This window comes from Leishmania braziliensis, chromosome 26 (genome assembly GCF_000002845.2).
Source record: "Leishmania braziliensis MHOM/BR/75/M2904 complete genome, chromosome 26".
NCBI classification, from domain to species: domain Eukaryota; phylum Euglenozoa; class Kinetoplastea; order Trypanosomatida; family Trypanosomatidae; genus Leishmania; species Leishmania braziliensis.
Window position 1 is genome coordinate 488,954 of NC_009318.2, and position 26,612 is coordinate 515,565.

The window sequence follows — 26,612 nt, forward strand, 5'->3', positions numbered from 1 at the left end:
AATGTCCAGATACACCGCCGGCCTGGCGCGTGCTCGATGCAGTTAGGAGCATCGGCCACTAACTCAGCCCTGCATGCCCCGCAGCCTATAGTCTACACTGCCGGCTATCCGGTGAGGCCGGCCGCTAACCCGACGGGCTACGTCGGCTTTGGCGGCTACAGGCATGGAAAAGGTGGCTATGACATGCAGGGTGCACCGGTTTTCCTCGCAGAAGCCGAGCAGCTGCCGCACATAACCCCCATAGAGCGCGAAATTGAGCAAGCGCTGGCCATTCAGCGCAATCGGCAGGCAACTGACCTGGCGGAGCGGGAGCGCATGATGCTCGACCAGCAGGTAAATCTGGTTTTGCCGGCGCGCCAAGCGCAGCTACAACAGTCGCAGGAGGCCCTGAAAGATCAGCTGCTTCAGATGAAGCTGGAGCTCTTCACCAACCAGCAGCAGCAACAATCGGGCAACGACATGGACATGGCGTTCCTGCGGAATGAAATGGCGGCGATGCGTGGCGCTCTCTCTTCGATGAGCATGAACGGCGTCTCTAACAGCGGCCCTGGCCTGACACGGCGAAATCCGCGCAAGCCGCAGCAGCAGCAATCATCGGCAGCCCGCACGCAGGTCCGCCGCGAGCGGCGCCAGCACGGAAGCGTCATAGACGAGGACGACTCTTGGGAAAGCCTTGATGACGTCCCCCGCAGCAGCGAGTATGGCGACGACTACGGTGAAGCTCGCGGCGGGAATCGAAGTGGGCACACGCTCTCGCCACGAAGTGTCCGCCGCCTCGGCTCGGCGCCGGCGCAGAAACTCTGTGATGTGCTGAAAAGCATGCAGGCTGAAATTCGAAGATTGCAGGTTGTGAGCGCCACCCGTATAGAGCCGCCGCTTCCCACAGCCTCGACGTTGGAGCCGCCGTTTCCTACAGCCTCGACGTTGCAGCCGGGCCTGCACTCGCTCAAGCTTGCCACCCTCGAAGGCATCGACCTTTCCATCCCTCTCGACGAGGTGGACGTGTCAATCAAGGTATACTACATGTCGTACGCGAACGGTGAGTATCTGCTTGAGCCCTCTCTCAAGCGCACCTTCCCACGGCACCCACCACCGTTGACCCGTCATGGCACCAACGTAATGCTCTTTACTGTCCCCTCGCTCCAGTTCATTGTGCACTCGCCGAAAGAGATGGTTGTGTTCGTGCTGCAGGTGCTTTACCGCGGCCGACTGCTGTGTTGGTCCGCCATCTTCTCGAAGGCAACCGGCAGCTTCTCGGAAGGCATTCAGAACACTTCCTTCGACCTCGCCAAGGCGCTGCAGTCACCTGGTGATGTGATCCCTGGGGCGAGCGTGTCGGGCTACATCGAGACCGACTCGCGGGACGTACTGCAGCGCGCTGAGTCGATCCTGAACCGGAGCACCGGCAACTTCAGCGCCAGCCCAGGACCTCCATTCTCGCAGAGGCAGCATGCACAGCTACCCGGACTACCACCACTACCGCCCCCACCGCAAGGGCTGCCACTGCTGCCGGGCATGCCCAGCTGCGAGGGTCCCTTTCTGCCTCCCACGTTGGAGGGCAACGTAATGCTGCTGCAGCCAACCAATGGCCCTGTCGCACGCTTTATCCTCCCGCCGCCGACGGGGGTCTCGATTCTAGAGTGGAACGAAGTGGTGACGAAGCACCTCAAGAAGATGCAGAAGTACCCGCCCAAGAGGAAGGCCATCGCGCCGGCGGCCGAAAAGGCTAGCGACAACGGTAAAGGAAAACGAAATGAGAAGCATATCAGTCACCGGAAGCCAGCGCCACCGGTGGCGCAGCGACGGAGGGCGAGCCCCAGCAGTAGTAGCAGCAGCGAGGACAGCACGCAATCGTTTTCCTTATGCTCTTCTCTGTGTTCCTCGCCGTCCTTCTCCAACAGAAACGAGCTGCGCAGCCCCCTACCTCCTAGCCATAGCATGGGAGCGGTCATCGAGGGAAAAACGAGTACGCATCCCCCTGAAAAGAGGCAGCAACAGCGACAGCCCCATCGTAGCCACCGCAGCACCGCACACTTTGCTGAGGACAGGCCAGAGGAGTTGTCAGTGACTGGGACGCCCGCGGAGCAGCGGCCTATAATGCCCATCCAAGAGCCGCAGAAACCTGCGAGCGAGCCTGCGGCTGGCGTGTCGGTGAGGAAGCCTCGCTCGCCTGATGCGCCACGGAGCAAGCCGCAAACGTTGCCACCGTCGGCCGCCGCCCCAATCATCAATTTGGCAGCCAAGGAAGCCACAGTTGAGAGGCCGCCTGTAAGCTCCAATCCACCTATGGCTAGGCCTTTGGTGCCGTCGTTTCCTTCGGTGGACAACAAAACTACCTCCCTCCAAGCCGAAACACCACCTCCACAGGCACCATGTAAGGTGCCTCTGGAAGACGTGTCACTTGTCGAGCGCAGCCGTCTGCGCGCTTTGACGGACCCGCAGGGCAATCTGGCGGTGCCTCCGGGCTACAAGTTCAACCCCAACAACCCACCTTGCTTGAACCTCGACAAGCTCGATGTCACAGCTCAGCCGCCCGTGAACCCATGCGTGTTGCTTGGCCTCTCCGTGCCGACAGATGCGCCGCCAGCGACGCCGAAAGCGCCTGGGCACGGCACGAAGGGCAACACAGTCGACGTCTTCGTGGACGGCGTAGCTGGCATCCCGCTAGATGCCATGTGCTCGCGTGTGTTGGTGTACATTAGCGACGAGTTAGACCCCACGACTGGTACCCCTATGAACCCACTTCGCCACCCTCGGGTCTTTATGCGGGTGCCGGACCTCATTGCCTATCAGAATCTCAACTCGAGCAGCAGCGAGCCCAAGTTCAAGGCAAAGGTAACCTCCGACGTCAGCGATCAAACGCACGCTGTCGTCATCGTGGAGTACATCAAGGACTCAAAAGGTCCACCGATTGTGTTTGGTCACTGCTGCTTGCCGATTAACAAATGCTTCTTTACCGGCAACTTCGTGGCGCGCTTGAAGATCGGCGATCCCCGTCGCTCGCAGGAGCGGGCCGTCGACGATCTGCGTCCACCTGACCGCATCGCTGACGAACAGAAGCGCGCCACGGAGAAGTACAACCAGTGGAATCTGGAGGCAAGCGTTGACTCGCAGGCGCTGCGCAACCTGTTGCCGGCACCACCGCTCAAGCGCGCGGAGTGCGCACCGCTCGGCTACCTGATTTGGCGCCTGGAAAGCCCAAACCTGAACGACCCCTTCTTCGAGATGCCGCAGCAGGTGCCCCTGTCGCAGCAGGAAATGCAGCTCTTCGAGGATCGCAAGAAACATGAGGCTGTGACGCCAAACTCGAAGGGGGTGATGTCAGAGAAAGCTGCGGGCGAGGCGTTCATCGGGACCGGGACGACGCAGACCGACTCTCTCGGCTACATCACTCCGTTCAGTGAGCAGCGTGGTGCCTTCGTGAAGGTGGAGGGCATCCGGGGTGTGGGTGACGACGCAGCCATGTACGTCGTGGTGGTCTACATGGCCAAGGCACCGAAGGGCCATCGGGTATACTACACGATGATACCGGACTGGGCCTCGGATGTTGGCGCCCCAATGTTCAAAGACCCCCCATTCATCTTCCAAGGTATCAAGTACGACACAAAAAACACTACGACGTACATGCTGCTGAAGTTGTCGAAGCTGGAGAATGCGGCTACCCCGCCTGTGGTCGAGTGTATTGGGTGGACTATGAACAGGCTCTTCCTGGACGAAGCGCCGGCGCTGCGCCAAGGGCGGTATGCGCTGGCGTGGCTGACGGGACCGCTGCCCCCAGACGTGGTAAAAGAGCTTCTTACCGAGAAGGTTGGTACAGTGTTCCCAAAGCGCTTGCAGGAAAAGAGCATTAGCTTCCTTGAGCCCAAGGCCACGCTGACCATCAGTCAAGGCGACCCGGCGTGCTGCGTGGGGCTCGTGGACAACACTCCCGGTCGCGCGCAGCCGCGCCGGCTACTCATGCCAGACTCCATCAAGAAGAAGTTCCCCTCCGCCATGTGTGAGGGCATGGTGGGGTGCACGTTGCAAAGAGCGCATGAGAAGTGCTTCGGCGGCGGCGATCCGCGGGCCCTTCTGCAGCGCATGCATACGGCGGTGCAAGAGTATCTCGATGAAAGCACGAAGACGTTCGAGGAGCTGTAAATCAAACTTCGCTGATCAGTGCGCGCACAGAAAGTGGCATTTGCTGAGAGCGCGGGGGTGTATAGATGTCGAGTTGCTCTCGGGGTAATCTCTTGTCGAGGAACACGAGTAGAACTGCACAAAGTTGTAAGCCCCTTTTTTTCTGTAGCGTTCTTCTTTGCTTCCTGATGCGTGTTTTTTTTCCCTGGAAGAAACAGAAGAAGCGCACCTGTGCTTTGCTTCTTCTCTCTCTTCTTCCCTCTCCCTCTCCCCTCCTCTATACACGCCTCCCCAGGCCCCTGCGCCGCCGCTCACTCCACTTCTTCTCCTACGGTGCTGTCGTCCTAGGGGGGCTCACCTGTATATACGTACGTGTGTGTATGCGTGTATGGGTCGATACCAGTCTATACGTCTTCCCTTGTATCTGTAGCTGCGATCTCCCTCTTCATATTTCTTGCCTCGATTCTCTCTTGCCTCCCTTTCAAAGGTGAGCTCTCGGTATGCTCATCCCACACCCGCGCTGATGTATTCTTCGTTCTCCTTTCCCTTCCTTGTTGGCGCTCTCATCACTGTCACTACCTCTTTTCTTTGGGATTCCGTTGCTGTTATTCTTCGGGGTGCTGAATTTTCTCATCTCGCCTTTCTCTCTTCTCCTCTCTTCACTCCCTTTTCCCCCACCCCATTTGTGCGCATGAGTTTCTCTGTGTGTGTGTGTGTGCGTGTGTGCCTCCCTGGGCATCTGTGAGCCCGTGAAGGTACAGCAGTGACCTGAACCACACAATACGTGCCCTTTTAAAGTTTTCTTCTTACTTTATTGCGCATGAGGCACACACACATACGCACACAGGCGCCCACTGTCACACACCGTCCTGCGTTGTGGGGGGTGTTTTCGACCTTTAAGAAGCGTGGTCACGCATGTACATGCATCTTCTTCGGAGCTTTTTCTCTACTTATTTCCTTCTCTCTCTTCAAACAGGCGCCAAGATGCAAAAGTTCGAGCACTGTGTGGACGCGCTGTCAAGCACAGCTGACATGGCATCGCACATTCCAAGCAAAGCATGCAGAGGTCAAAGAAGGAGTGATGGACAGGAAGGACGCAAAGAGCTCCATACCCATTAAACCTAAAGCGCATGGATGCAAAATGGGCGACGTCTCCTACATCCCATCAGGTGAGCGGATGCGGCACCGATGCGGAAGGCATGACGAGAACACTCGGAATGGTCCCATCGAGTCCCGCAGGCTCCGATGGGAAGCGTTACCACACCACATTATAAAATACAGCAGCTTGAAGCGACTGAAGGCGGACATGACAGGCAGGCAGAGCACAAGGCCTCAGAGAGCTCTCGCCTGCAGCTCTGGCCGACTTCCTCTTCGAGCTCATCCAACATGCATCAAAAAAAAAAATACAGCCCCTGCCACTCGCACACCTCGATTCACGCGGGCCGCCGTCAGGGTCCTGCTCGAGGGCGGCCCGCGTGAATCGAAGGTGTGCGATCGACGCAAGCCTGTCTGACACCCATCGCGCAGCACGTATGCGAGGAAAGAACAAGGAAAGACACGACGAGGCCGTACGACGCAGAGTCCGATTCGGCGGCCGGCGGTTCCTCCCAGGCGGCCAGGATTAAGCCGCAGTGCTGCATAGGTTAGGTGTGAGCTGTGGCTGTGTGTAGGGTGGGGGCGTCGATGCGTCGATGTTTTGATCTGGTCGTGGAAGAATGGCGCGTTGGGATCAAAACCCCCAAAAAAAAAACGCTTTTCTGCGCCTCCCTCCCGCGCGCGCCTATCGGGCTCGCTCGCTGGTGACGTGGGAAGGTTTGACTTGATCATGTGCGCAATCGATCCCAGACAGTACGCCATAAAGCGACAACGACTAGGCGCGCATGCATGCCCGTGTAAATGGGAAGGGTATTCATTCTCTTTCCTTCGGTGGGCTTCATGGATGGTCGCAGTACCTCCGCTGCTGCCGCTTCGCCGCACTCGAGGGAGAAGACCGGGCATGAGGAACAGAGAAGGGGAAAGCCTCTCTCTTGTGTGCCTTTGTGCGTCTCTCCGGGGGGCGGAATGGGCTGAGGAAAAAAGCACGAGGTGCTCCCCACCCTGTCTCCCTTATATTTTCAGATTCCTTGGCCGCTGTCACCAGCTCCCCCGCCCCGCCCCCCTCCGGCTCGCCCGTACGGATGGAACGTTGAATTGATGTTGTTGTCAGCACAGTTCCGTAATCTGTGGTCCTCAGTCTTCTCGGCAAAGTGGCGCTTGACTGTTGAGGTTTCTGCACCGGGCACGAAGCAAGTCAGCAGCCGATGGCGTCTCTCTCCCTCTCTTCTACACTCCTGCTCTGCCTTTCTTCCCACTTGAATTTTCGCGCCTTTCTCCTCGTCCTCCTCTCCCCTTTCCGTCTGCCCCTCATATGACACACCGACATCACTCTCGCTGGCCCTCCACGGGTGTCTCCCTCCTACTCCCTCTTGTTTTTCTGCCTTCCACCAACACAGCCCACTCTCTCGCGCCACCATCCAAAAGTCATGTCTGCGTATCTTCGCCAACAGCTGAGCGCGTATTCGCGAAAAGCCACGGAAAACACTGAAGAGGAGCGTCCTGTCAACCACCTCGCTTCCTCTCTCTTCTCGTTTCCCTTTTAACTCTTCGAGTCCATCGCTTTGCTTTGTGGTGTCCACTTGTCTCCCATTCACCTTGTAACTGCTCACGTGTAAGCACAGGGCCACACACACACACACACACACTTACCCACCCTCGTTTATTCACTTCTGCGTTAGAAAGTACAGGCAGACGCACAAAGGCGTCGGCCGCGTGTTCCTCTGCTCTGTTGGGCGGGGGTGGGCTTTTTCTCTCTCTCTCCGCCTCACGCCTACGCTCATGTTCATAGAAAACGAAAATAAAAAGAAGCAGCTTGACGAGTCCCAACACCACAGGACTACAGCCCGCTCTCTTCTCCTCTGTATGGGTGTATACATGTATGTCTACAGAGAGAGAGAGGGACATACATGTGTGTGGGGGGAGGGAGGGTGCGTCGCGCATTTTTGCGATGGAATCGGTCAATCTCGCAGTGCTGTTTTGTGCAGACAGTTGCATTGGTAGGACTTCCCCGATCGCATCAGCGAAGCCATCGCCTCTTCCTTATTCCCTAGTGCAAGGTTGACAGGGCAGGAGACGACTGAGATGCAAGCAGCAACACCACGAGCACCAACCCACCAAGGGTCACCATGGCATCCTGGATGACTCTAACGAGGGGTTGAAGACCTTATATGGCGAGGAGGCGTAGCGTGGGTAGCCCAGGATCGACGGTCGCAACGGTCCCGAACAGCGACGCAACGAGCCTGCGCGCGTACCGGCACGCTCTGTTCTCGCCGTGAGTGTGCAGGCTCATCCTCCACGTCGCCGCACCGGTGTCGCGGCCCCATGAGTAATTGCCGTAAGCCACCACGCTGCATCATAGCTTCACGATGGTGCACCGCCTTCACGTCAAGGCGCTCCGCTCAAACCTCCGCGGTGGGATCATGGGCCTCACAGGTACAGGCGCTATGCATGCGCGAGTCATAAACCCTGACACACTGGGCCGCGTGGGTGACAGAGGCTTTGCGCGGCGTTTGCACTCTGAACGGTCACCCTCTCCGGAAAGGAAGCGCAGTAGTTAAAGCCGGTGCCCGTCCACTGGCAAATTATGGGCCGCACCTGCGAGGTGGGAGGCACAACAACAACAACGGCGGCGGCGGCGGCAGTGGTCATACTGCGCGATGGGCTGACGGAGACACCGACGAGGCGGCGATGCAGCTGCAGAGGCGGGAAGCACAGCGCTGGGAAGCACAGCGCTGAATCTGCTCGGGTAGCAGGCGCAGGAAGAGGAAGAGGAGGAGCTCCACTACTTGGTCACCCACCCCCGCACGCGGCTACACCTGTCAGCCGAGCGAGTAAACACTGAGCCGGGAAATCAACATGGCCATCTCCATCCTGATCGTCACGAGCATGCCCTTTGGCGTAGCTGAACGGCTGCTCAAGAACATTTACTCCATCAATCCCTACGCCCGCAATCACGAGCGCGTGCCGCGGTTGAAGGTGCACAAGGCAATGACCGACTACGGTATGGTGCTGACGTGTTACACACATACACCGGAAGAGGCGAATGGGAGAGGAATGGGGGAGCGGGGGGGAGTAGCAAGCTAATGGGATGTGGCGTAGGTGTACAAGCGTCCCTTCCCCCCTCCCTCTTCCTCTCCCTTTTCTTTCAGCTCTTTGTTTATGGTTTTTTTGAGTGGTATTGAATGCGCCGTCGACCTCGCACCCTCACACGCGTATCGATGCGCCCTTCAATACATCGAGTGGGCCCTGTCATCTTGTACTAATGAGGTGAACAAAAAATGCAGATCGGGCGCGCGCGCACGACGACAACTTGGACACAGTGTGATAGCAGACACGAAATTTGTACAAGTCGCACGATGGTGCATCTTACCCTTACCGTCGACAGCGCATTGGCTGCCGTGGTGCTTCTTCGCGAAGTCGACAATGGCAAGGCGCAGAAAAATAAACCGCTCTTTATCGTTTTCTTTCACTCTATCCCCCTCTTCGTCTCCTCCACGGATTCACCGCGCTGCAGTGTTAGTGTCTAGTCCTAGTGTACCTCGCCTGCTTTTCTCTGCGCTCTGCCTCCTGAGTTTTTCTGGCGCCGAGCTCTTGGTTTCTGGCGTGCGACTTAGCACGAAACTTACTCGAAGCCGAAGCGCAATGACTGCCACTACCGACAACACGAGCTGTGGCCGTCATCAGCGGCGTCTTGGCGACTCCGTAGTGGTGTCTCGGGCTTTCTTTTACATGGTTATCGGCGTCCTCCTGTGCCTCCCCGTGTCGAGCTCCGCTGCGGGCTACAACGCATCTGCGCATGTGAACAGCGACTTCGCCGTCAATGCTCTTACTAGTGGACTCAAGCTGATCATGCTGGTGGAGAGCTCCCCTCGCAACTTCAGTTCAGACGCCTTCCTCGGTAACTTATACAATCTCTACTCAAGCGCCGATAAAGCCATCGCGAACATCAGCTGTGTGTCCATCGTGAACTGGTGTGCCTCGAATTCCAATGTGCTCAACACCACCATCTCGTGTCCTAACGGTACCAAGTACAACAACAACTCGAACTACACCTACGTGTACGTGCAGGTGCAGCTGAGCGGGTGGGAGAGGTCGACGACGGTGCTTCCCAGCAGCGTCGACCTCTCCTCTGCTGGTGTCATCTCGAGCTCGATCGTCGCCTACTTCCCTGGTCTTCATAATCCAGACCTGAACACGTCTGGAACCGGTGGCGGCCTCATCCTGGAGTTCACGTCTGATTTTGTGCTCACCTACGCCGTCTTTGGGGTCCTGATGGCCATCGCCGTGTTCGCCTTTATCGGGGTGGCGGTGTGCGTCTGTCTGTGTGACAATCGTCAGCTCAATCGCAACAAGAGCGTCATGGACCGAGCCATTCGAGCCGTGCATCTCAACTATGTGGCCGCCCTCTACGGCCGTAGACGGCACCAGCAGCAGCAGCCAACCCCGGCGGGCTTCAACGAGCACTACAACATGTATGCTGACATAACGTACAACGGTTCTGCTGACGCGCTGCGTGTCTCACAGCACTCACTGAACTCGCCACAGACCAACGGGGGACAGGCAACGGCTCGAGGCAACGACTTGGTCTACTCGCCACGGGAGGCTGACAATACCCATGAGATGGAGGAGGTGGGCGATCCGCAGTCAAGAGACTGGGACAGCGCAAAGCACAAGAGGATGTGAGAAAGAGTGACAGAAGACAACGCTGTGTGTGCATGTTTGTCAGTATCTCCCACCTGTCCTCCTCGCCATCCATGCCACGACTCATTGTCTGGGAGGCACAAAGACAAGGAATGGGAAGCACTGGATGGTGAAACGCAGCGACCGTGCACAGGTGCTGGCCAAGCCTCATTCCCTTCTCGGTGTCTCTCTGCTACACTGGTTAGATTATTATCGTCGCCTCCGCCCACGCACACATACGCGCTTCTCCTTGGTGCCCGCCGCCGCTATCACCGGTGCTGCCTCTTTCCCCCGACATCTGCTTTCTCTTGCCCATTCGCTTGTGTTCTTCGCAGCCCCTCTCTCTCTCTCTCTCCCTCTGTGGGTACCTGTGCCGAGCACACCGCGGCCGCCACCTTCTATATAAGGCTCTTCTGTTTGCTTCCTCTCTCTCTCTCTCTGAGGATCTAAGCGTCTGTGCATCGTGTGAGCTCACCACTGCTCCTGCGCGTGGTGATCTGCAGGCGTGGGTAGACTGTACACGGATCGCCCCCTCTCTCATTTCTTGCTTTTGTTTTTTTTTGTTTTTGTTTTTTTGCGCTCTACCCACGCTCGACAAGAATCAATCAGAGAAGGTGAAAAGGGGGGAGGCGGGGCACAAGATGGAGGGAGGCGAAGACCCACAAGAGCGCCTTGACAGCGCTCAAGAAGCTGCCACAGGGAACTGAAGAGCACAGGCAAAAGGCACAGATGTGCGGGCGTTGTGGACACTCGCTTCATGCTATGGACCCATACCTCAGCATGTATTTGCGTTTCTCTGCGTGTACGCAATAAAACGAACGTATGTGGTTGCATATCGCTGGGGAGCTGTCCCTCTCGCGTGCCTGAATCTTCCGACTTTCCCCCCTCCCCCCTCCCCCCTATATTACGTGTAGCTCACACACACACGCCGCTCGCCTCAACGTTGTTTGGTGCTTTTCTTCTTCTCCCTCTCATCTTGAATTGGCGAGTTTCTTCGTGCTGACTTTTTCTCTTGCTTTTTTTTTTTGGCAGTGTGCGGCCCCTCCCTCTCTCTCGTTCTCCTTCGCTTGCTCGCTTGTTTAACGTCATCGTCACGACCATCCACTCACGCATACCTCCAACTACCCGCTTGAAATGCCCAACGAGTGCTTAAACATGTGTGGGCGTGTATCTATGTAGAAATCTAGGCCCCCCACTGCAAGGGGGCCCACTCGCGACATCACAACAGGGAAAAGGTACTCCGTAGTTTCCCTCCAAGCTGTCGCTGCTGCCATCTGCCCTCCCTCTTCTCCTCCTCCTCCTCCTTCGAAACCACTACCACCACAGCATCCCCTTTTCAACTACGTATTGGCAGAGAACTGCACGCTACACACGTACACTCGCACACCAGCTGCAGCTGTCGTAGGAATACGGTCTAACCATTTCCTCTCTTTTCGTTTAGCTCTTACCGCTCATATTTCCCCTCTCCCCTCGCCCGCCCTCCCTTTCGCCCTCCTCCGTCGTTCTTCGTTACTCCGACCCCTTCACGGGATGCTTCGCTGTGTCCTTCTGGTGTTGCATGTCTGACACCTCATAATCGCTCGCCCACTGGTGCCATACATATCCCTGCAGACCGAAGGTGTCCCACACTAATTCTCCTTTCCCTTTCATATGTCTTACGCCCTGGTGAGTGCAGAGGCGCGTTATCATTTCGTAAAGGCACTCACCTCAGAGGGGCAGACCTTCCCCCCTCCCCCTTTCCCCCTTCGTGGCTGTGACAGACGCACGGACGCAGCCCCCTAGTCCATTCTCTGGATACCGGCTACCGACGTTCGACATTGCCACTCCGCAGCCGTTGTCTCCCCGTCCCTCCCCCCCCCACACACACACACACTCGCCTCTCTCTCGAATCATCATGAACTTGGCGCCGGACACCATCACGACAGAGGCGCAGCGCAAGACGGAGTTGTTGCTGCTCGATTACCTGCGCAGCACAAACCCTCACGTTTACGCGCTATGGAAGTATCACCCGGACAAGGACAAGGACGACTCCTCTTTCTCCGCCGCGTCGTCGTCGTCGTCTCCGGATGCCGATCGTGGCACCGGAAGTGATGACCACGACGACGAAAGGGCTAGCGCGTCCTCCTCCTCAGCAGGGCCGACACTAACGGATCCGTTTGTCTGCGAATGGCCGCGCTTCCACCGTGCCGCTCACGTCCGCTTCCTCATGGAAAACCTCAACGCGGCGCCGCAGGGCATGTCCGGTCTCTACCCTTCGCGGCCGTGGATCGTATACTGGGCCTTACAAGCTGCCGACGTGCTGAGTGTCATGGAAAACGAGGTGCTGCACCGTACCCCACCAAGCGCAATCGTGGCGTTCCTGCACAGCTGTCTCAGCATTGACCACACATGCCAAGCGGAGGTAAACAACCGGCTCGCGGTTGCCGCCAAGTCCACTAGTAAAGCTGAGGAAGTGAAAGCTACTCACACCACCGGCACCCTTGCGGGAAGCAGAACAACATCCGTGATACCCGCGAGTGACAGCGACGACGCGACGAGCGCCACCTTCATGCCACTAGAGGGTACTGCAGAGGTGATTGACGGTCCCTCGCGGCCGGTGATAGGGTTTGCCGGTGGCGCCAGGCACCAAGAGCCACACATCGCCTCCTCCTACGCAGCCTGCTGCGCTCTCGCGATATTGAGCTGGTATGAGGACGGGGCGTCACTGCGGCAACTTCCGCGCGCCGCGATCAAACGGTGGCTTCTCACACTGCGCAACGAGGATGGCAGCTTTCGCGTGCACGGCGGCGGTGAGTCGGATATTCGTGCCTCGTACTGCGCCGCAGTCATGACAACCCTTCTCGGGCTCGATGACCCCGAAACTTTTGACGGTGAGGCCGGCCGCCGCGAGTTTGTCGACGACGTGCGCGACGCCCCGGTTCTCACAGTGCAGACGGCACGCTTTGTTGCCGCCTGCCAGACCCATGAAGGCGGCTTCACATGCTCGGCCACCGCATCGGAGGCGCACGGGGCGTATACCCAATGCGGCCTGGCCGCCCTGCTGCTCATGAAGCAGCCGCACATGGTACATCAGACTTCACTGCGTCGCTGGCTCGCTGCACGTCAGCTGAACTGTGAAGGCGGCTTCAACGGTCGCACAAACAAGCTAGTCGACTCGTGCTACTCGTATTGGATCGGCGCATCGCACGTGCTGCTGCGTACGGTCGAGGCATACACAAAGTGCTTCACCGAAGTGCCTAACACACCGTCAGGTAACGAAGACAGCACGGAAGCTAACGAAGATGGTGGCACTGAGGATGACGATTCTTCCCCGTCCTCTCGCTGTCTTCGGGCTCGAGAAGTGCTGCTGCTGGACCACGCGCAGCTACTCGACGTAAAGATGATTCACGCTAGCGCCGATGACGCCTGGGACCATGCTGAGGGGGAGTACCTGACGCGACTGGATATGGTGGATCAGTTCCTTGGTGCCGATGATGAGGTGCTGCGGTCGGCAGAAGGAAAGAAAGCAGCCAACACGGCCTTGTATGAGCGTCTACTGGAGACCCAGCTCGCCGCAGAGCGCAGTTCTAACGGCGATGGCGACGCGGCTGCGGGAGACGTGCAGGGCAGCCTGGAGGCATGGCGAGCGCGCCAAGCTTTCCTCTACGCCGATGTGGGCGACTTCTACTTCAACCAGCGCAAACTGCAGGACTATGTCCTGCGCTGTTGTCAGGATCCCGAGATTGGTGGCTTGATGGACAAGCCCGGCACAGCACACGACGGGTACCACACGTGCTACTCGCTCTCAGGGATGAGTGCAGCGCAGAACTTGCAGTATCGGACTCATGCCACCGCTGCCACCGTCGCGGCCTACACCTCTCCCTACCTCGGACGCGCCTTCGCCCGCTCGTATCTCCCAGCACGTGAGAGCAGTAGCATGCGCAGCAGCAACGAGGCTAGCTATGGTGTAGTGTTGGACTTATCAAGCACCTCCGCCGCTGCGGAATCGATGATTCTGCAGACAACGAACCCAATCTTTAACATTCATCAATCGCGCGTGCTCTCCGCGCTGCGTGTGTGGAGTGCAAAGACGTTCGTGTAAAAGGTTAAAGCGACAGCGGCAGACGCTGCGTTGAAACGAAGATGGATGCCTGTGCTAGGGCCGCGTGCACAAGAACAGGCTTTTTTTGTTCATAGCGCCGCCTGTGTGTCTCTCCCTTGGCTGGCCGGTGTGAAGCTATTGTATGTGGAAGGATGCGGAAGTAGAGCGTTGTCGCGTCTCTTCCTTCTCCTCTGCAGGTGGTCGGGGGAGAAGCGAGAGGGCTGCATGCACCCACACGTCTCTAACGTATCACAAAACTCTACAGGAACAGAAAGGGAAAGAGCTCTACCCTCTGGCGGCAAGAAGCTCCAAGGGGTAAGCAGAGGCGGCAAGTTGTATGGCCACCGTATAGAGGGTGCACACACGCACACCTGTGAGTGTGTTATCGACGTCTGTCGTAGTGAACACGCTGCGCCTGTCCACCTCAGCCCTGTCGTGATCAAGTAGCCTAACTCTGCCCCCTCCCACCTACTCGCTTTCTCGCCTCTCAAGGTGTGTGGTGTGGTGCTTCTCCAGCACAGAGAAAGACACACCTGCATGTTGGATGCTCTCCCGCTTCCGTTTGGGGGGGGGGGGAATTGGCACACCTCTCCCGCCAGGCACTTTCTCGTGTATTCGTTCTCCTCGCTTCACCGCTCGCTCTGCGCAACATCGTCTGTCTTGAACTTGAACCCCTCTTTACCCCTCTATCACTGCGATGCCTTGAGGAACACACTCACAAGAACAGCAGAGAGAACAATACACTTAAGGTGCAGAAGGTCATCAAAGACGCGGGGCTCACATCATAGCAGTAGCAGCAGAAGAGGCAAGGACTACGCGGGGTTGCAAGCAGTATCTGGTTAGTTTCCTCGTGTGCGCATGCAATACCCTTCCGAGAAAGAATTGCTTTCTGCAGCGGTGGGATAGGCGATGGCGACCGCCATTCCGCCCAGCACGACGGTGGAGGAGCTCTGCGCCCCGCCTACTGACACGCCTGCGACCACCACGGTGCCCAGTAAACCGCAGCTGTCGGTGCCCTCCGCTGCGTCCACCGCTCTCTCTAGTGACTGCATCGCACGCGTCAACACTGTCATCGCGGACGACATACGCCAGCTCAGCCGCGATGACCTCGACGTGAAGCGGTGGCTGAACGCGACGCTCTCGCGCGTGGTGGATGCTGTAAAAGAGGTGCCACTCGTAGGCGCCACCGCTGCTAGCGCGGCATCTCCGGCATCCTCCAAGACCTCAGCTGCTACTTCAGCGCTTGTGACAACGGCCTCTGCTCGTAAGTCTCTGCGCCTGGAAGAGCAGCTGGTACAGCTCCTGCATGCCCGAGTGCAGACTCACAGCCAGGAGCTCAGCACCAGCATTGAGAATCTCATTTCCTCCACCCTTGTACGGCTTCCGCGAACCACGCTGGAGCTGAAGCGCATGGCGACAGAAGCTGCAGAGCTCACAGAGCAGCTGCAGTGCATCGAGGGCGTCGTCAACCCTGCCGTAGCCGCTGGCTCAGACACATATGTAAAAGAGCTGCAGCTACGCAAGGCCTCCGAGTCAAAGCTGCACAAGTGCAAGCGATACCTGGAGAAGGCGGCACAGGTGAAGGAGAACATCCGCAACCTCCACTATCTCGTTGAACACCGCGAGTCAATGAGCAACAAAAAGGGAAACGGCAGCGCCGGTCAGATCACCGCTGTCAACGCCGCGAACGGCTCATCGCTGTCGGACAAGGCGACGCCTCCACATCGCGACTTGGACGAGGTTGCTGGTATCATCCGCCAAACTCGCGAAGACCTGAAGGAGATCACGGCTGTCGATGACGCCTTTGGCGAGCAGTACAAGGCGCAGCTGGAGCAGTTTGCACAGTACATTGAGCATGCTCTCGAAGAAGAGTGCGTGGCGTGTCTGCTGGCTCATCAGCTGGAGCGCGCTACTCGCCTCATGACCACCCTTTACAGCATAGGGCGTGCCGACGCCGTACTGAAGCGCTACGGGGAGCAGGCGGCGATTCAGATGGCGGCGATACAGCTGGAGAAGCTGCGTGCGTGTGTGAGTAGTGGAGGCGCTGGAGCCCACGGGAGCAGTGCGGCTGCCGCAGCGGTGGCAGAGCTGCTTCGCCAGGAGATCATCCCGGACGACAACGCCTTTGTGTCGCGTGAGCTTGCGTTTCTGTTTAGCCTTGTACGGCGTACGTTGGAGGAGTCCCAGGCGACCTCTCCGCTCAAGACTGGCGGAGTAGGGCCCAGCGGAGCAGCTCACGATGCAGCAGCGCCGGCATGTGGCAAGCCCCCTGCGGCCTCTACGCCCTCCGCAGTGACAGCAGCCTCAGCGTCGGCCGCGCCAGTACCCGCAGGGGGCACGAGCGGAGGTGGCCACGTTGCTGTCGAAGAGGATTCCCGCGCTACACAGGCGCTTGAAATCATATCCATCATTCTCCATAAGCTCTACGAGCCGCTGCAACTAACGCTGCAGCCGCTGTTCACGGAGCAACTCAACACGACGAACGCCGATTTCGTAGCGTGCCTGTCGGCCATTCAGCTGATTAAGATCTCCGCAGCGTTCGTGTCGACGACACCACCACAAGGAGCAACAGAGGACCAATCTCCGAGCCGCATGGGTCTTGCTACGACACCAGCCACAGTGAAGGACTCATTGGACAAACTTGCGCGCGAGGTAACGCACCGTGCACTTGGCCTCTTCGCCGGAATTTTCCATGAGGAGCGCGTGCTGGAGCGGTACGCGGAGCGTGTCTGCTCGCCGGTGGAAGCGTTTTGCCAGCAGCCACTTTCCAAGGCTCTCTCAGCTGCTTCGAGAACGGTCACCGCTGACGAGTGCGACGAGGACAGTTTGACGAGTGTGCTCACGCAGGCGATTCAGGAGGTGCTCGTCTACGCGCCGGAGAAGATCACCAGGCGGTGCACCACCGCCTGGCACGCGTCACTTTCAAAGATGCTCACGCAGCTGCAACCGACGTCTAGCATGTCGCAGCATGCACTGCTGCAGTGCCTGTTCGTCTACAAGCGCCGCATGCGTCCGCTCGTGGAAAAGGCGCAGCAGAGCGTCGAGGACTGGCTATCAACGGGCACCTTGCGCGAGCGCTACCCGACGAGCGCTAGAGTGCTTTGCACCGACCTACAAACGCGTGTGTGGGGTCCTCTGAGAAAAGAGCTGGAGGAGGCACAGGAATCCATCCAGAAGAACATCCTGAGCAGCATCACGCGGCCGATTCTCACCACAGTCGAAACGTACACGTCTCTGCCGTGCTGGGGCAACGCAGCAGTCACAGCCGACGGCTCCTCTGGCTCCATCCCTGGTGCGACAGACGCATCGAAACCCTTGGGCACCTACACGCAAGGACAAGCCGCCCCAAGCAGCGCCGTGCGTGACATGGGAGAGATGCTCATGGAACTGCCCCTGACGCTGGAGACTCTCTGCTCCAGTGCCGTAGCGGAGAGCTGCCTCAATGCGCAAGGGACTGGCAGCGCTGGAAAGGGTGCCAGTGACGCCGACACTGAGGATGGCGTGCGTGCGTTGATCGAGGAGCAGGCGGAGGAGTGGCTCGGGACAGTAGTGAGCAATGTGGTGAACACCTTTATTAAGGAGAAGGTGTTGCCGCTGCAAATCGGGCCGTTTGGGCTGGTGCTACCGTCGCAGCAGCAACAGCAAGCGCAGCAGTCGACGTCGAGGGCGAGTGAGGAGATGCAGTTTCACTACACTACGTCCCTGGAGCAGCTAACCACCGATCTCGACTACGTGTGCAACATCCTCTCCGCTGTCAACGAGGAGTCGCTCGAGACGGTCCAGCGGGTGCTTCGGGCTGTGCAAGCACTGACTCCTGCCTCCATGACTGCGGCCTTCGTGGTGAGCGATGCAATTCGCATGACAGCAATGGACACGAGCGCAGCTGGCAGCGCAGAAGAGCGGGATTAGCGACCACATCTGTAGAAATTTGAGCAACATCGCGTCAACAGAGAGTGAGAGAGACTGTGACGGGTTAGGAAGAGAGCGGGTTGCACTCACATAGCAGCGTATCGGTGAGTGGTGAGGAGATGTAAGCCAACGTGTGCGTGGGGGGGTGCGTGTTACCTCTTCTCTTGGACGTGCCGACTGTAGCCGTTGTTCTCTCACACCATATAGTGTGTTTGTGGCGAGAGAGGAACAAAAGGGCAATGGTGTGCCCCCACCACACTTGCCTTCCACGATCATACGACGTTGTCTTGCGTCGCGTCATCCTCTCGCGCATGACCGCGCTGGTGGAAAGTCGGGCGGTTGCTTGAGAGGAAGCACTCAAAAAAAAAAAAAAAACGAAAAACAAAGCTCAATGAAGCTCTGTGTGACTGCTGGGCTAACGTGTATCCGCATGAGGAAGTGAGTGGAACAGAACCACACACACACACACACGCGTATATATATATATATATATATATATATCTGGGTGAGTCGCACAGATAAGTGGTTGCTTTTCCTCCTCTCTCTCCACCTCCCTCCTTCAGTGTGCCGCGTGGTTGGTGACCCTGCCGCACTCTCTTACTACCGAGTGGTTGGTGGCGCGCTCTTCCCTCATTATTTTTTCTGTGTTTCGTTTCAGACTGTCCACTCTCTGTCATACAGTACGAGCTCCAATTCCCCACGACACCCCACGGCCTGGCGCAGGCTCCCCACACCACTAGTCAGCGAGGGCCGGGTGAGACACGCTCGAGTCACGCGGACACTCCGCCTATCGTATGGATGGCGCAAACGTGCTCACTGCCGCAGGTCGCGCTGACCGCCCGGCGTCGTAGGTGCTTGGCCCGGTCGCCACCAGAGGGGGCTCGGCATTGGGAGAGTTGAAGGGGGGCTGCCTGGCTTCCCCACACCGCAGAGCGAGAGCGCCGGGCCCCCGGATGCCACGCGCTGAGGGGTGACCGCCTGTTGTTTGGGCTTTCTTTCATCTGTGCAGGCTCAGTGAGAGAGAGGAACAACATGGGGCCCCCTGCGGCCTCTGCTTGAGACGCAATCCAGCATGCACGGGAAGGCACACCCACACACCTGTACCTACGCACCCTTCTCTCCTCCCCATGGGCCTCTTTATCTCTCTCTGGGAGTTGTATCTTTGCTGGTCTTGGCTTTGCAGGTGCCTGCGCAGTACTGCCACTGCTGTATCACCGGGTCCTCGCTCATCCCTCACTCTCTTGTCTCGCCGTCTGCTGGACGCAGAGGGAGGAACGGAGGGGGGGGGTCAAAGAGGGTCGATCTCTACAGTGCACTGGCCCTTTTTTCTTTTTTCTCTCGCACACTGCCGTGTTGGTGCTTGCAGAGGATAAAATAATTGCTTGCTAACCACACGAATGCGGCCCCTTGTCCTGTCACGCGGGATAGCGCCTCCATGCCGCGCTCCACCATGGAAACCGCAGCAGCGCAAGCAACTTTCGTCTCTGGCGTCGGTCCTATTCCTTCTCGGCGTCCTGTGCCTCCTAGCAGCATCGCTCATCGCAGCCGCGGCAACTGGTGCTTCCCATAAGCCGACAGGGAAGAGACAGACAACCGAGCTTCTCGCGCATGTGACCTTCGCCAGCTGCAATCGCCAGAGCCACGACCAGTCCTTCTGGATGAAGACCATCGCCTCGACGATTGCTGCGCAGTGTGCGAGAGGCGGTGGCAACAGCAGCAAGCCCCACACAGACCTCCTTCTGTGGCTCGGCAACGCTCTCTACGCAGACGTCGATGAGGCTGGCGTGGCCGTGAGCGTTGCGCGCCCTTCACACGCCATCGAGCAGGAATACAAGCTCCTCACCGAAAATCCGCGCTACCGCGAGTTTGTCAAGGAAGTTGTTGGCATGGACGGGCGTGTGATTGGCATCTGGGACGACCGTGACCTTGGCCTGCGCGGCGCGGACGGCAGCTACGCTCAGTCAGAGGACATTCGACGCCTGTACCTAGGATATATATGGAAGGGGTATCCACTCGCCGTAAAGGACGCCACTGGCGATGGCACTCCTGGAGCGCTCTATTCCTTCACCGGGATTCCTGCCCCCGCCGGCTCGCCGCTCGCCGCCCTTTTCGTCCACAGTGTGTGCACAATAACGCTTGACGTTCGAACGCAGCGGACGGTGCCGCCGAATCTGGCAGATGTGCTGCTGCGCCGCAACGAGGAGGCCGACCTGCGCCTTCACGGTCGTAAGGAGACTTCGTTCGATGTTAATCTGGCGAAGATCCGCGACGCGCGTGCGCAGGTGCTGAAGGCAGACCTGCTCGGGGAACGGCAGTGGGCGTGGCTGGAGCGCACATTCGCCACTTACCTGGAGCCGACTGTGCGCAGCCCCGGAGATGCGGCGGGCCGCGCGCACTGCGCCGTCACTCTCATCGCATCGCCGTGGCAAATTCTGCTGAATGACAACAAGCCCTTCGAGGGATGGGACCTCTACCCCGCCTCTCGCAGCCGTCTGCTCCTCCTCCTAAAGAAGTACCATGTCGAGCGCTTTATCTTCTTGTCTGGGCACGCAGAGCTCGGCGAGCTCGGTGTGATGCGGCGGTCATCAAAGGAAGACACTCGCTCTGAAGCCCCGACAGCAACCCTCACGGACAGCTTCCTGCAAGAGCGGCGGACGCTGCCGGCGGCGAAGCTTCTACCATCGCGGCGGTCGAACCTCGTGGAGGTGACGAGCAGTGGCCTCACTCACACGGTGCGCGAGGCACCCTTGGTCGGGTGGCTGACGCGTTGGCTCATCACCTCGCGGGTGGAAGAGGAGACAAAGAGCAGCGGCTTGATCAAGCGGCCTCTCTTTCTGAGTCGCACCACGACGATGGAGCGGCAGTTCGGAACGCTGCAAGTGATTGGGGACCGAATGGCGGAGCCGAGGCACGCCAGCGCAGCAACAGCCTCACGCGAGGAGGTGCTTGCCCGGACGAGAGTGCTCATCACCCTCCACAGCGTGCAGCGGGCTGGCGCGCCCCTCGTGACACTGGAGCGCACGCTGGCGAATTTGCCGTCCTACGCAGCGGAGTCGCTGGAGGAGGAGGAGGAAAAGGATGCAGTGAAGGCGATGGACCTCTACGATGTCGTTCATCTTCCCATCTTTAACGTGTACAGCTCCCCTGGGGACTATCCGTGGCTGAAGCGGCGTATAGCAGAGTGGCAGTGTGCGGAAGTGCCCTGTGTCAATGGTCAGGTTTTTATGCTGCTGAAGCTGATAGCGAACCTGGTGCTCGCCTTTGCCATCGTCCTGGTGTTCATTGCTGCCGTCTATTACTACCAACTAAAGCATCCCGACGCGCACGAGGAGAACGTCACGAAGCTGAAGCAGGACTAGCGAAGATGGGTAAATAACGAGCTGTAGCAGCCACAACAGCAGCAGCCCACAGAACTGCAACGGAAAGTGCGAGGGAAATGACAGAGATGACGCAGGCACGGAAAGGGGGCGTCTCGAACGACATGTGTTTGGTGTCTGAGGGATGACGTGGAGGAAGAGAGGAGTGAGAGGGGGTCGAATATGTTTTACCCTTTGGTCGCCTTCCTCTCTACCTCATCTCTCCCGTCACACACATACACACATACGCACAGGCAGACGTGCATTGTCGTCCACGATGTTCCCCCACTTTCTCCCTCTCCTCCTCCTCCTCACACACACACACACACACACATAGTGCGCTTGTTACGCCGTTTCGTGTGTGTGTGTGTGTGTGTTCGCCACCACCCATCGCCCTGCTACACCAGCGCCAGTGGATGGCCACCGCTTTGTACGAATGCGATGCAGTGCAGTGCTGCGGTTTTCGGCTGTTGCTTTTTTTTGGTCATCTGCGTCTTCTCTCTGCCCTAGCGGTTCTTCTCCGACTGTGTTGTACGACAAGTACGCCGCGTGCCCCAAGACCAGGTCCGAAGGCGCGAGGGAGGGAGGGAAAGAGAGAGAGAAAGCAGGATAGGTGGAGAGAAACTCGATTACAACGCGGTGCGCAGGCCCACAGGGAGAGTGAAAGAAACCGAAGCAAGGCGGGCAAGAGAGACTCTGTGAATTCGGCAGCAGGGCCAGACGCGTCGCGGGGACGGAGGCGGGAAAAGGCAAACGTACACGCCAAAGAAAAGGTCGGCATCATTTCTGTGCGCCTCTCGCCCGCCTACACCCCCTCCCTCTCCTCCTTCTGCTCTTCTCGCTCGCTTGCCGCCTCTTCTTGTCCTTCAACCCTCCCTCTCTCCCTGTGCGCTAAACCGCCCGTCATACTGGCGATCGGTGACCTCGGCCTTCCGTGCTCAGTCTTTGCTCACCCACGACATGCACGCGGTCGTCCCCTCTGACGCCACGTCACTTGCCCCCTTCTTCTCTGCCGGCCTCTGCATCTTGTTTGGAATACGTCAGATCACCTCGGCTTCGATTTATCGACTGATGCACTAACGTCTCTCTCCTCTCCTCTGCTCGCATCTCTCTCTCTCGGTATTCTCACCTCCAGCTCGCGTTGGGGCTGTGCGCGTGCTGCTGGCAACCTCCCCACCCCCATACACCCTCTGCTGGCTCCCGCTCGTGTGCGAAAACAGCACTCGGTATCGCACATACTTCCACACGCACACGGGCATACACAAAAATACTTTGCAAAGCACCGCCATGGTGCCCAGCCGACACCGACGGCGGAAATGCGCACACTCGTAGACATGGATGCCAGCGGTGCCTTCAAGCACAGCCCCACCTCCCTCCAATACAGCATTGAAAAGAGCGTCCAGCGCCCGCCTTGCCGAGGGACGCTGGATCCTCTACGTATCGTTTGCATGTCCACGGGCCAACCAGTGGCTTGTTTTCAGTGTCATCAAGGGCCTGGATGACGTCGCTGAGATGCGCTGCACGGTGGAGGCCCTGTTTGACCACGAGACACACACAGCCGTCAACAACGGGAACTCCGAGCTCATCCGCAATCTTAAGCCGTACCTGTGGCAAGTGTGCCTCTTTGCAGCGACAGTGCAACAGTGGTGTAGCTGCCCTTTCCGGTGAAGCAGTCACTCGATATGACAAAACAGTAGCGCTACGACTTTCGAGTGGGCTCCCCTTACGTCCTTCCGGATGCTTTGCGCTGATAACCGAGTTACAAGGTGCGTTCCTCTCTACCGCGCTCTCACGCGGTGTGTCTCTCGGCTACTCTGCGGATCGCCCCCTTGACGCAGAGGGGAAACTGAGAAGAACAGAAAAGCGTCTTGGCCCCTCTCTCTCTCTCTGTAGGCGTGTTGCTCTCCTGCAACTGTGGCAACCGACAGCTACCCACCACCCATTGCAAATTCCTATCAGTATCTCACCCCACCGCGCATCCATCATCACCCCCCCCCCTCTCTCGTGTTCTCTGTCTCCTCCTTTGCGCCTGCAATGACACCGTACAAGGACATGGCGCTACGCCCCTTCCCTTTCCCCGCAACCGCCCATCACGAAGAAATTGCCGAACGGGGCGTACCTCCTATGATGGAGCACGGGGAGGATTACTAGGTCGCCACATTGCCTGATGGATCCAGCGCATGACAGTCACCCACTCCATCGTGCCCTGCAACACCGGCCGGCGCGCGTACGAGAGGGCTCAAGTACTGGCGGCGTTTGTTCTACATCGATTGGGGTGTTCGCTGCTGCAGCTGCGGGTTAAGCATTTTTCACACCTGACCATATGTTGCGCCGCGGCGGGGCACCTGAGACGGCATCCACACAGCAAGCCGAGAGTGACAGTGCTGCTTCACCGCAGCACTGTCACTCTCCTTCCCCTTGCAAGCGCCGCTTACGATGGTCATCTTCACAGACACTTCGGAAGACTGTTTAACGCTCATCTGCCATGGCAATACTTTTTTGCACAGCAAGCAGCGAAAGTGGTCTCTGATGTCGACGACGTCACCGTGGATGCGACTGCATGCACTACCGAATCCCACGGTCTCTTGTTTCACACGTTCCGTCTAGCGTGGCGCGACGCTGAGGATGCCGCGTTGCACCGACGTCTGCCGTACCCCCATCCAGCTGTGCAGCTCGCGTTGCGCTCCGATTAAGTGTACCGCCGCGCTGATGTGAATATCCTAATGCAGACGGCGGAGCACCTCCTCGCCCCAATCCTCCCCATCTCTGGCAGCAGCGGAGAAGCTGCCAGAGATGGAGTGAGCCTCGGGTCTATCGTCTTTGCTCGCTTTATGTGCATCTTACATGACCAACTCAGGCTTGCCGTGGCAGCGAGAGAGCGCAACAGCAACGCATCGTCACCTCTGCTCCGCTAATGGCGTGTCTGTCGAAGGGGACGACGTTCTTTCAAGGCTGGAGCGGGCCTGAGCGGGCGCATTCTGTACCTGTGGAGGGTCTGCGAAGCGCACCGGCCTTTGGCTGATGATGCAACCTTGGATAGCGCTATCACTGCAGACGTCATTGATCTTCAGCACCTTCTGGGGGATCAGACAGATACACCTCAGAAAGCCCCTGGAGGGTACACCACAGCAAGTGCCTGCGCTCCTTGGCTGCAGCCAGCCTCCCCCACCGTTGCTGAGCGGGGAGGCAGCGCACAAGTCAGGGCAGCCAGAGCTGGGGACTTTTATACATTTCCTCCTGCCATGTAGCGCTCTAAAAAGTGCGTACAGTAGAAAGACACGTAGGGCACGATACTGTTTGCGTGGGTGGGTGGGCGGGGTGGCGCGTGCCTCGACAGCCAAGGGCTCATTTCAGAGATGCGCAGCGCACATGCCGCATTCTCCCTCATCTTTACACTCCTGTTCCCCCCCCCTCCGCACCCTACCGCACTTCCTCACGTGATCGTGGTTAGTTTGATCACGTGTATTTGCATGTCGCTCCTGGCTGCACACGCGGAGCCACTTTTCTCCCTCTCTCCGTTAGAGCCAGCGAAAAGGCGCAAATATGCGCGGCACTTTGTGTTTTTCTCTCGGCCTTCGTTGTAGAAGTTGTAGGTGAAGAAAGGCGCGTCGCGGTCCTCCTACTGTTAAGACTGCGCTGTAATGCGTGTGGGGGTGCGTGGTTGTGGGGGTGTCTGGAGGGGAGCAAGTGGCGTGAAAGCGAAGTGATGCATTCCGAGAGGAGGCAAAACCTCGGCGCTTCCCTCGCGCTTTTCACTTCCCCGGGCCTCTGTTGCTGTTCGTGCTGCTGCCCTTTTTTTCTTCGCTACCCCCTCTCCTTTGTTTTTGCCTGCATCGCTCCGTGTCACGCTTCTCGCTCACCAAAGGGGAAAAGTACGAAAGGCAGAAGAGAATAACAGAAAATTCTGATGTTTCCCTGCAGTGGCTGCGCGCGGATACACGCTCATTTACGCTTGGGTACGAGAGCGAGAGACTGAGGAGGGTAGTATCACCGGCCCCCCTCCCGCCCTCTCCTCCCTCTAAGTACCCCAAAGCTGTGGATGTAGCTGTGGGTGGATGTGTGGGATGTCTGACGAGCAAACACGCTGGTGCCGAGACATCAACGGCGTGCACCTCATCATGGTTTCAGCGCCAGCTCTCTCTGTACCTCTGCGTGTCACCTTTGACGTCTGCTAGCCTCTCTGTCGTCTCCTTCAACATTGATGATGTCTCTTACTCGCTATCGCTTCCCCCCCCCCACACACACACACACTACCACCACCCCCAAACACACATACACACATTGCCCAACTCGCCTCCTTCGCGAATCACGTTATTCCTAACGTTAAGAAGCAAGTGCATCATCTGTATCTCGCTCCGCAACAACCTCACAACGTAGTCGATCAGTCAGTCGCCCCGCTTCTGCTGGGTCAGCCTATCTGTTTTTTTTTTTCCTTTTTACGCTACCTCTTGTTCCTCGGGGAGCGCATTTCTCTCTTGCCTTTTTCCATTTCTGCCTCGGTATCTTCGCCCTGACGCGCGCCCCCCTCTCCACACACTTCTCTTCGCGTCTGATCACGTCGTCTTTGCCCCTTGCGCATCCCTCTTTTCTTTTTTGTGGGTTCAGCCCGCTTTCCTTCTCTCCTTATTTCCCATCACGTGCGCCTCTGCACACCCCCTCCCTCCTCCCCACCCCGCTGAACTCCCACAAACGCGTGAGCACCGGTGGAGCACACGTCCGTGCTTACATGAAGGAAGTAAGGTCAGCTTTCAAAGCAGCGCCGTTAGCTCGCCTCCTGCTCGCTTTCATCGTTGTCGGTGCTCTCTTTGTCTCTTTCCTGTGCGTATCCACAGACACCCTTGGTGTGAAAGCTTCACCCACCATCACCATGGCTGACGATATGCCGCTGAGCGAGCAGGAAAAACAGGAGGCGTTGGGTGAGATGAATCTGGCGGGCTCCAGCGACATGGACCGCATGATAGCCGAAAGTGAAGAGCGCTGGCGCAACCGCCCGCGTGTGATTCCGACCGAGGACACGAGAGGTTTTAAGATCTCGGAGCCGCGGGTGTGTCGGCTGCCGAACGGAGGTGTTTCAGCTGGCGTCATTGCACAGCTGAAGCGTAACCGTGCTGCCCGTGAAGCCGAGAAAAAAGAGGAGCGGCAGGAACCCAACATTGAGTTGTAGGGGGATGAAATACACGCATGGAGTCATCAGTGCCCTCCCCCCCCTCTTTGTAACAGACAGAGCAACAGCGGCACCAGGAAAGCCAGATCGAAAGCTGAAGGGCAGCTTTGACCGTGACCCGCTCCCTTGAGCACTTATACGGAGTCCGCCGTGCGCTAGTATATCTGTTCTCTTCTTGCAAACTCCGGAAGTGCTCTCCCCCCCCCCC

General features: G+C 58.2%; 5 protein-coding genes across 5 annotated transcripts; all 5 read left to right on the forward strand.

Annotated features, from left to right (window-relative positions):
* Positions 1–183: 183 nt before the first annotated feature.
* On the forward strand, positions 184–4,140 carry LBRM_26_1470 (conserved hypothetical protein; the record flags this gene model as incomplete). The annotated part of the gene is made up of 1 exon (XM_001562328.1): positions 184–4,140. The coding sequence occupies one exon, from the start codon at positions 184–186 to the stop codon at positions 4,138–4,140; it is 3,957 nt and encodes a 1,318-aa protein (XP_001562378.1).
* Positions 4,141–8,373: 4,233 nt separating this feature from the next.
* On the forward strand, positions 8,374–9,897 carry LBRM_26_1480 (hypothetical protein, unknown function; the record flags this gene model as incomplete). The annotated part of the gene is made up of 1 exon (XM_001562329.1): positions 8,374–9,897. The coding sequence occupies one exon, from the start codon at positions 8,374–8,376 to the stop codon at positions 9,895–9,897; it is 1,524 nt and encodes a 507-aa protein (XP_001562379.1).
* A 1,891-nt stretch (positions 9,898–11,788) lies between these two features.
* Positions 11,789–13,975, forward strand: LBRM_26_1490 (farnesyltransferase beta subunit; the record flags this gene model as incomplete). Its single annotated transcript, XM_001562330.1, has 1 exon — positions 11,789–13,975. The coding sequence occupies one exon, from the start codon at positions 11,789–11,791 to the stop codon at positions 13,973–13,975; it is 2,187 nt and encodes a 728-aa protein (XP_001562380.1).
* A 909-nt stretch (positions 13,976–14,884) lies between these two features.
* LBRM_26_1500 (conserved hypothetical protein) lies at positions 14,885–17,884 on the forward strand (the record flags this gene model as incomplete). The annotated part of the gene is made up of 1 exon (XM_001562331.2): positions 14,885–17,884. The coding sequence occupies one exon, from the start codon at positions 14,885–14,887 to the stop codon at positions 17,882–17,884; it is 3,000 nt and encodes a 999-aa protein (XP_001562381.1).
* A 1,397-nt stretch (positions 17,885–19,281) lies between these two features.
* Positions 19,282–21,243, forward strand: LBRM_26_1510 (hypothetical protein, unknown function; the record flags this gene model as incomplete). Its single annotated transcript, XM_001562332.1, has 1 exon — positions 19,282–21,243. One exon carries the CDS (start codon positions 19,282–19,284, stop codon positions 21,241–21,243), a length of 1,962 nt encoding a protein of 653 aa, XP_001562382.1.
* Positions 21,244–26,612: the final 5,369 nt, after the last annotated feature.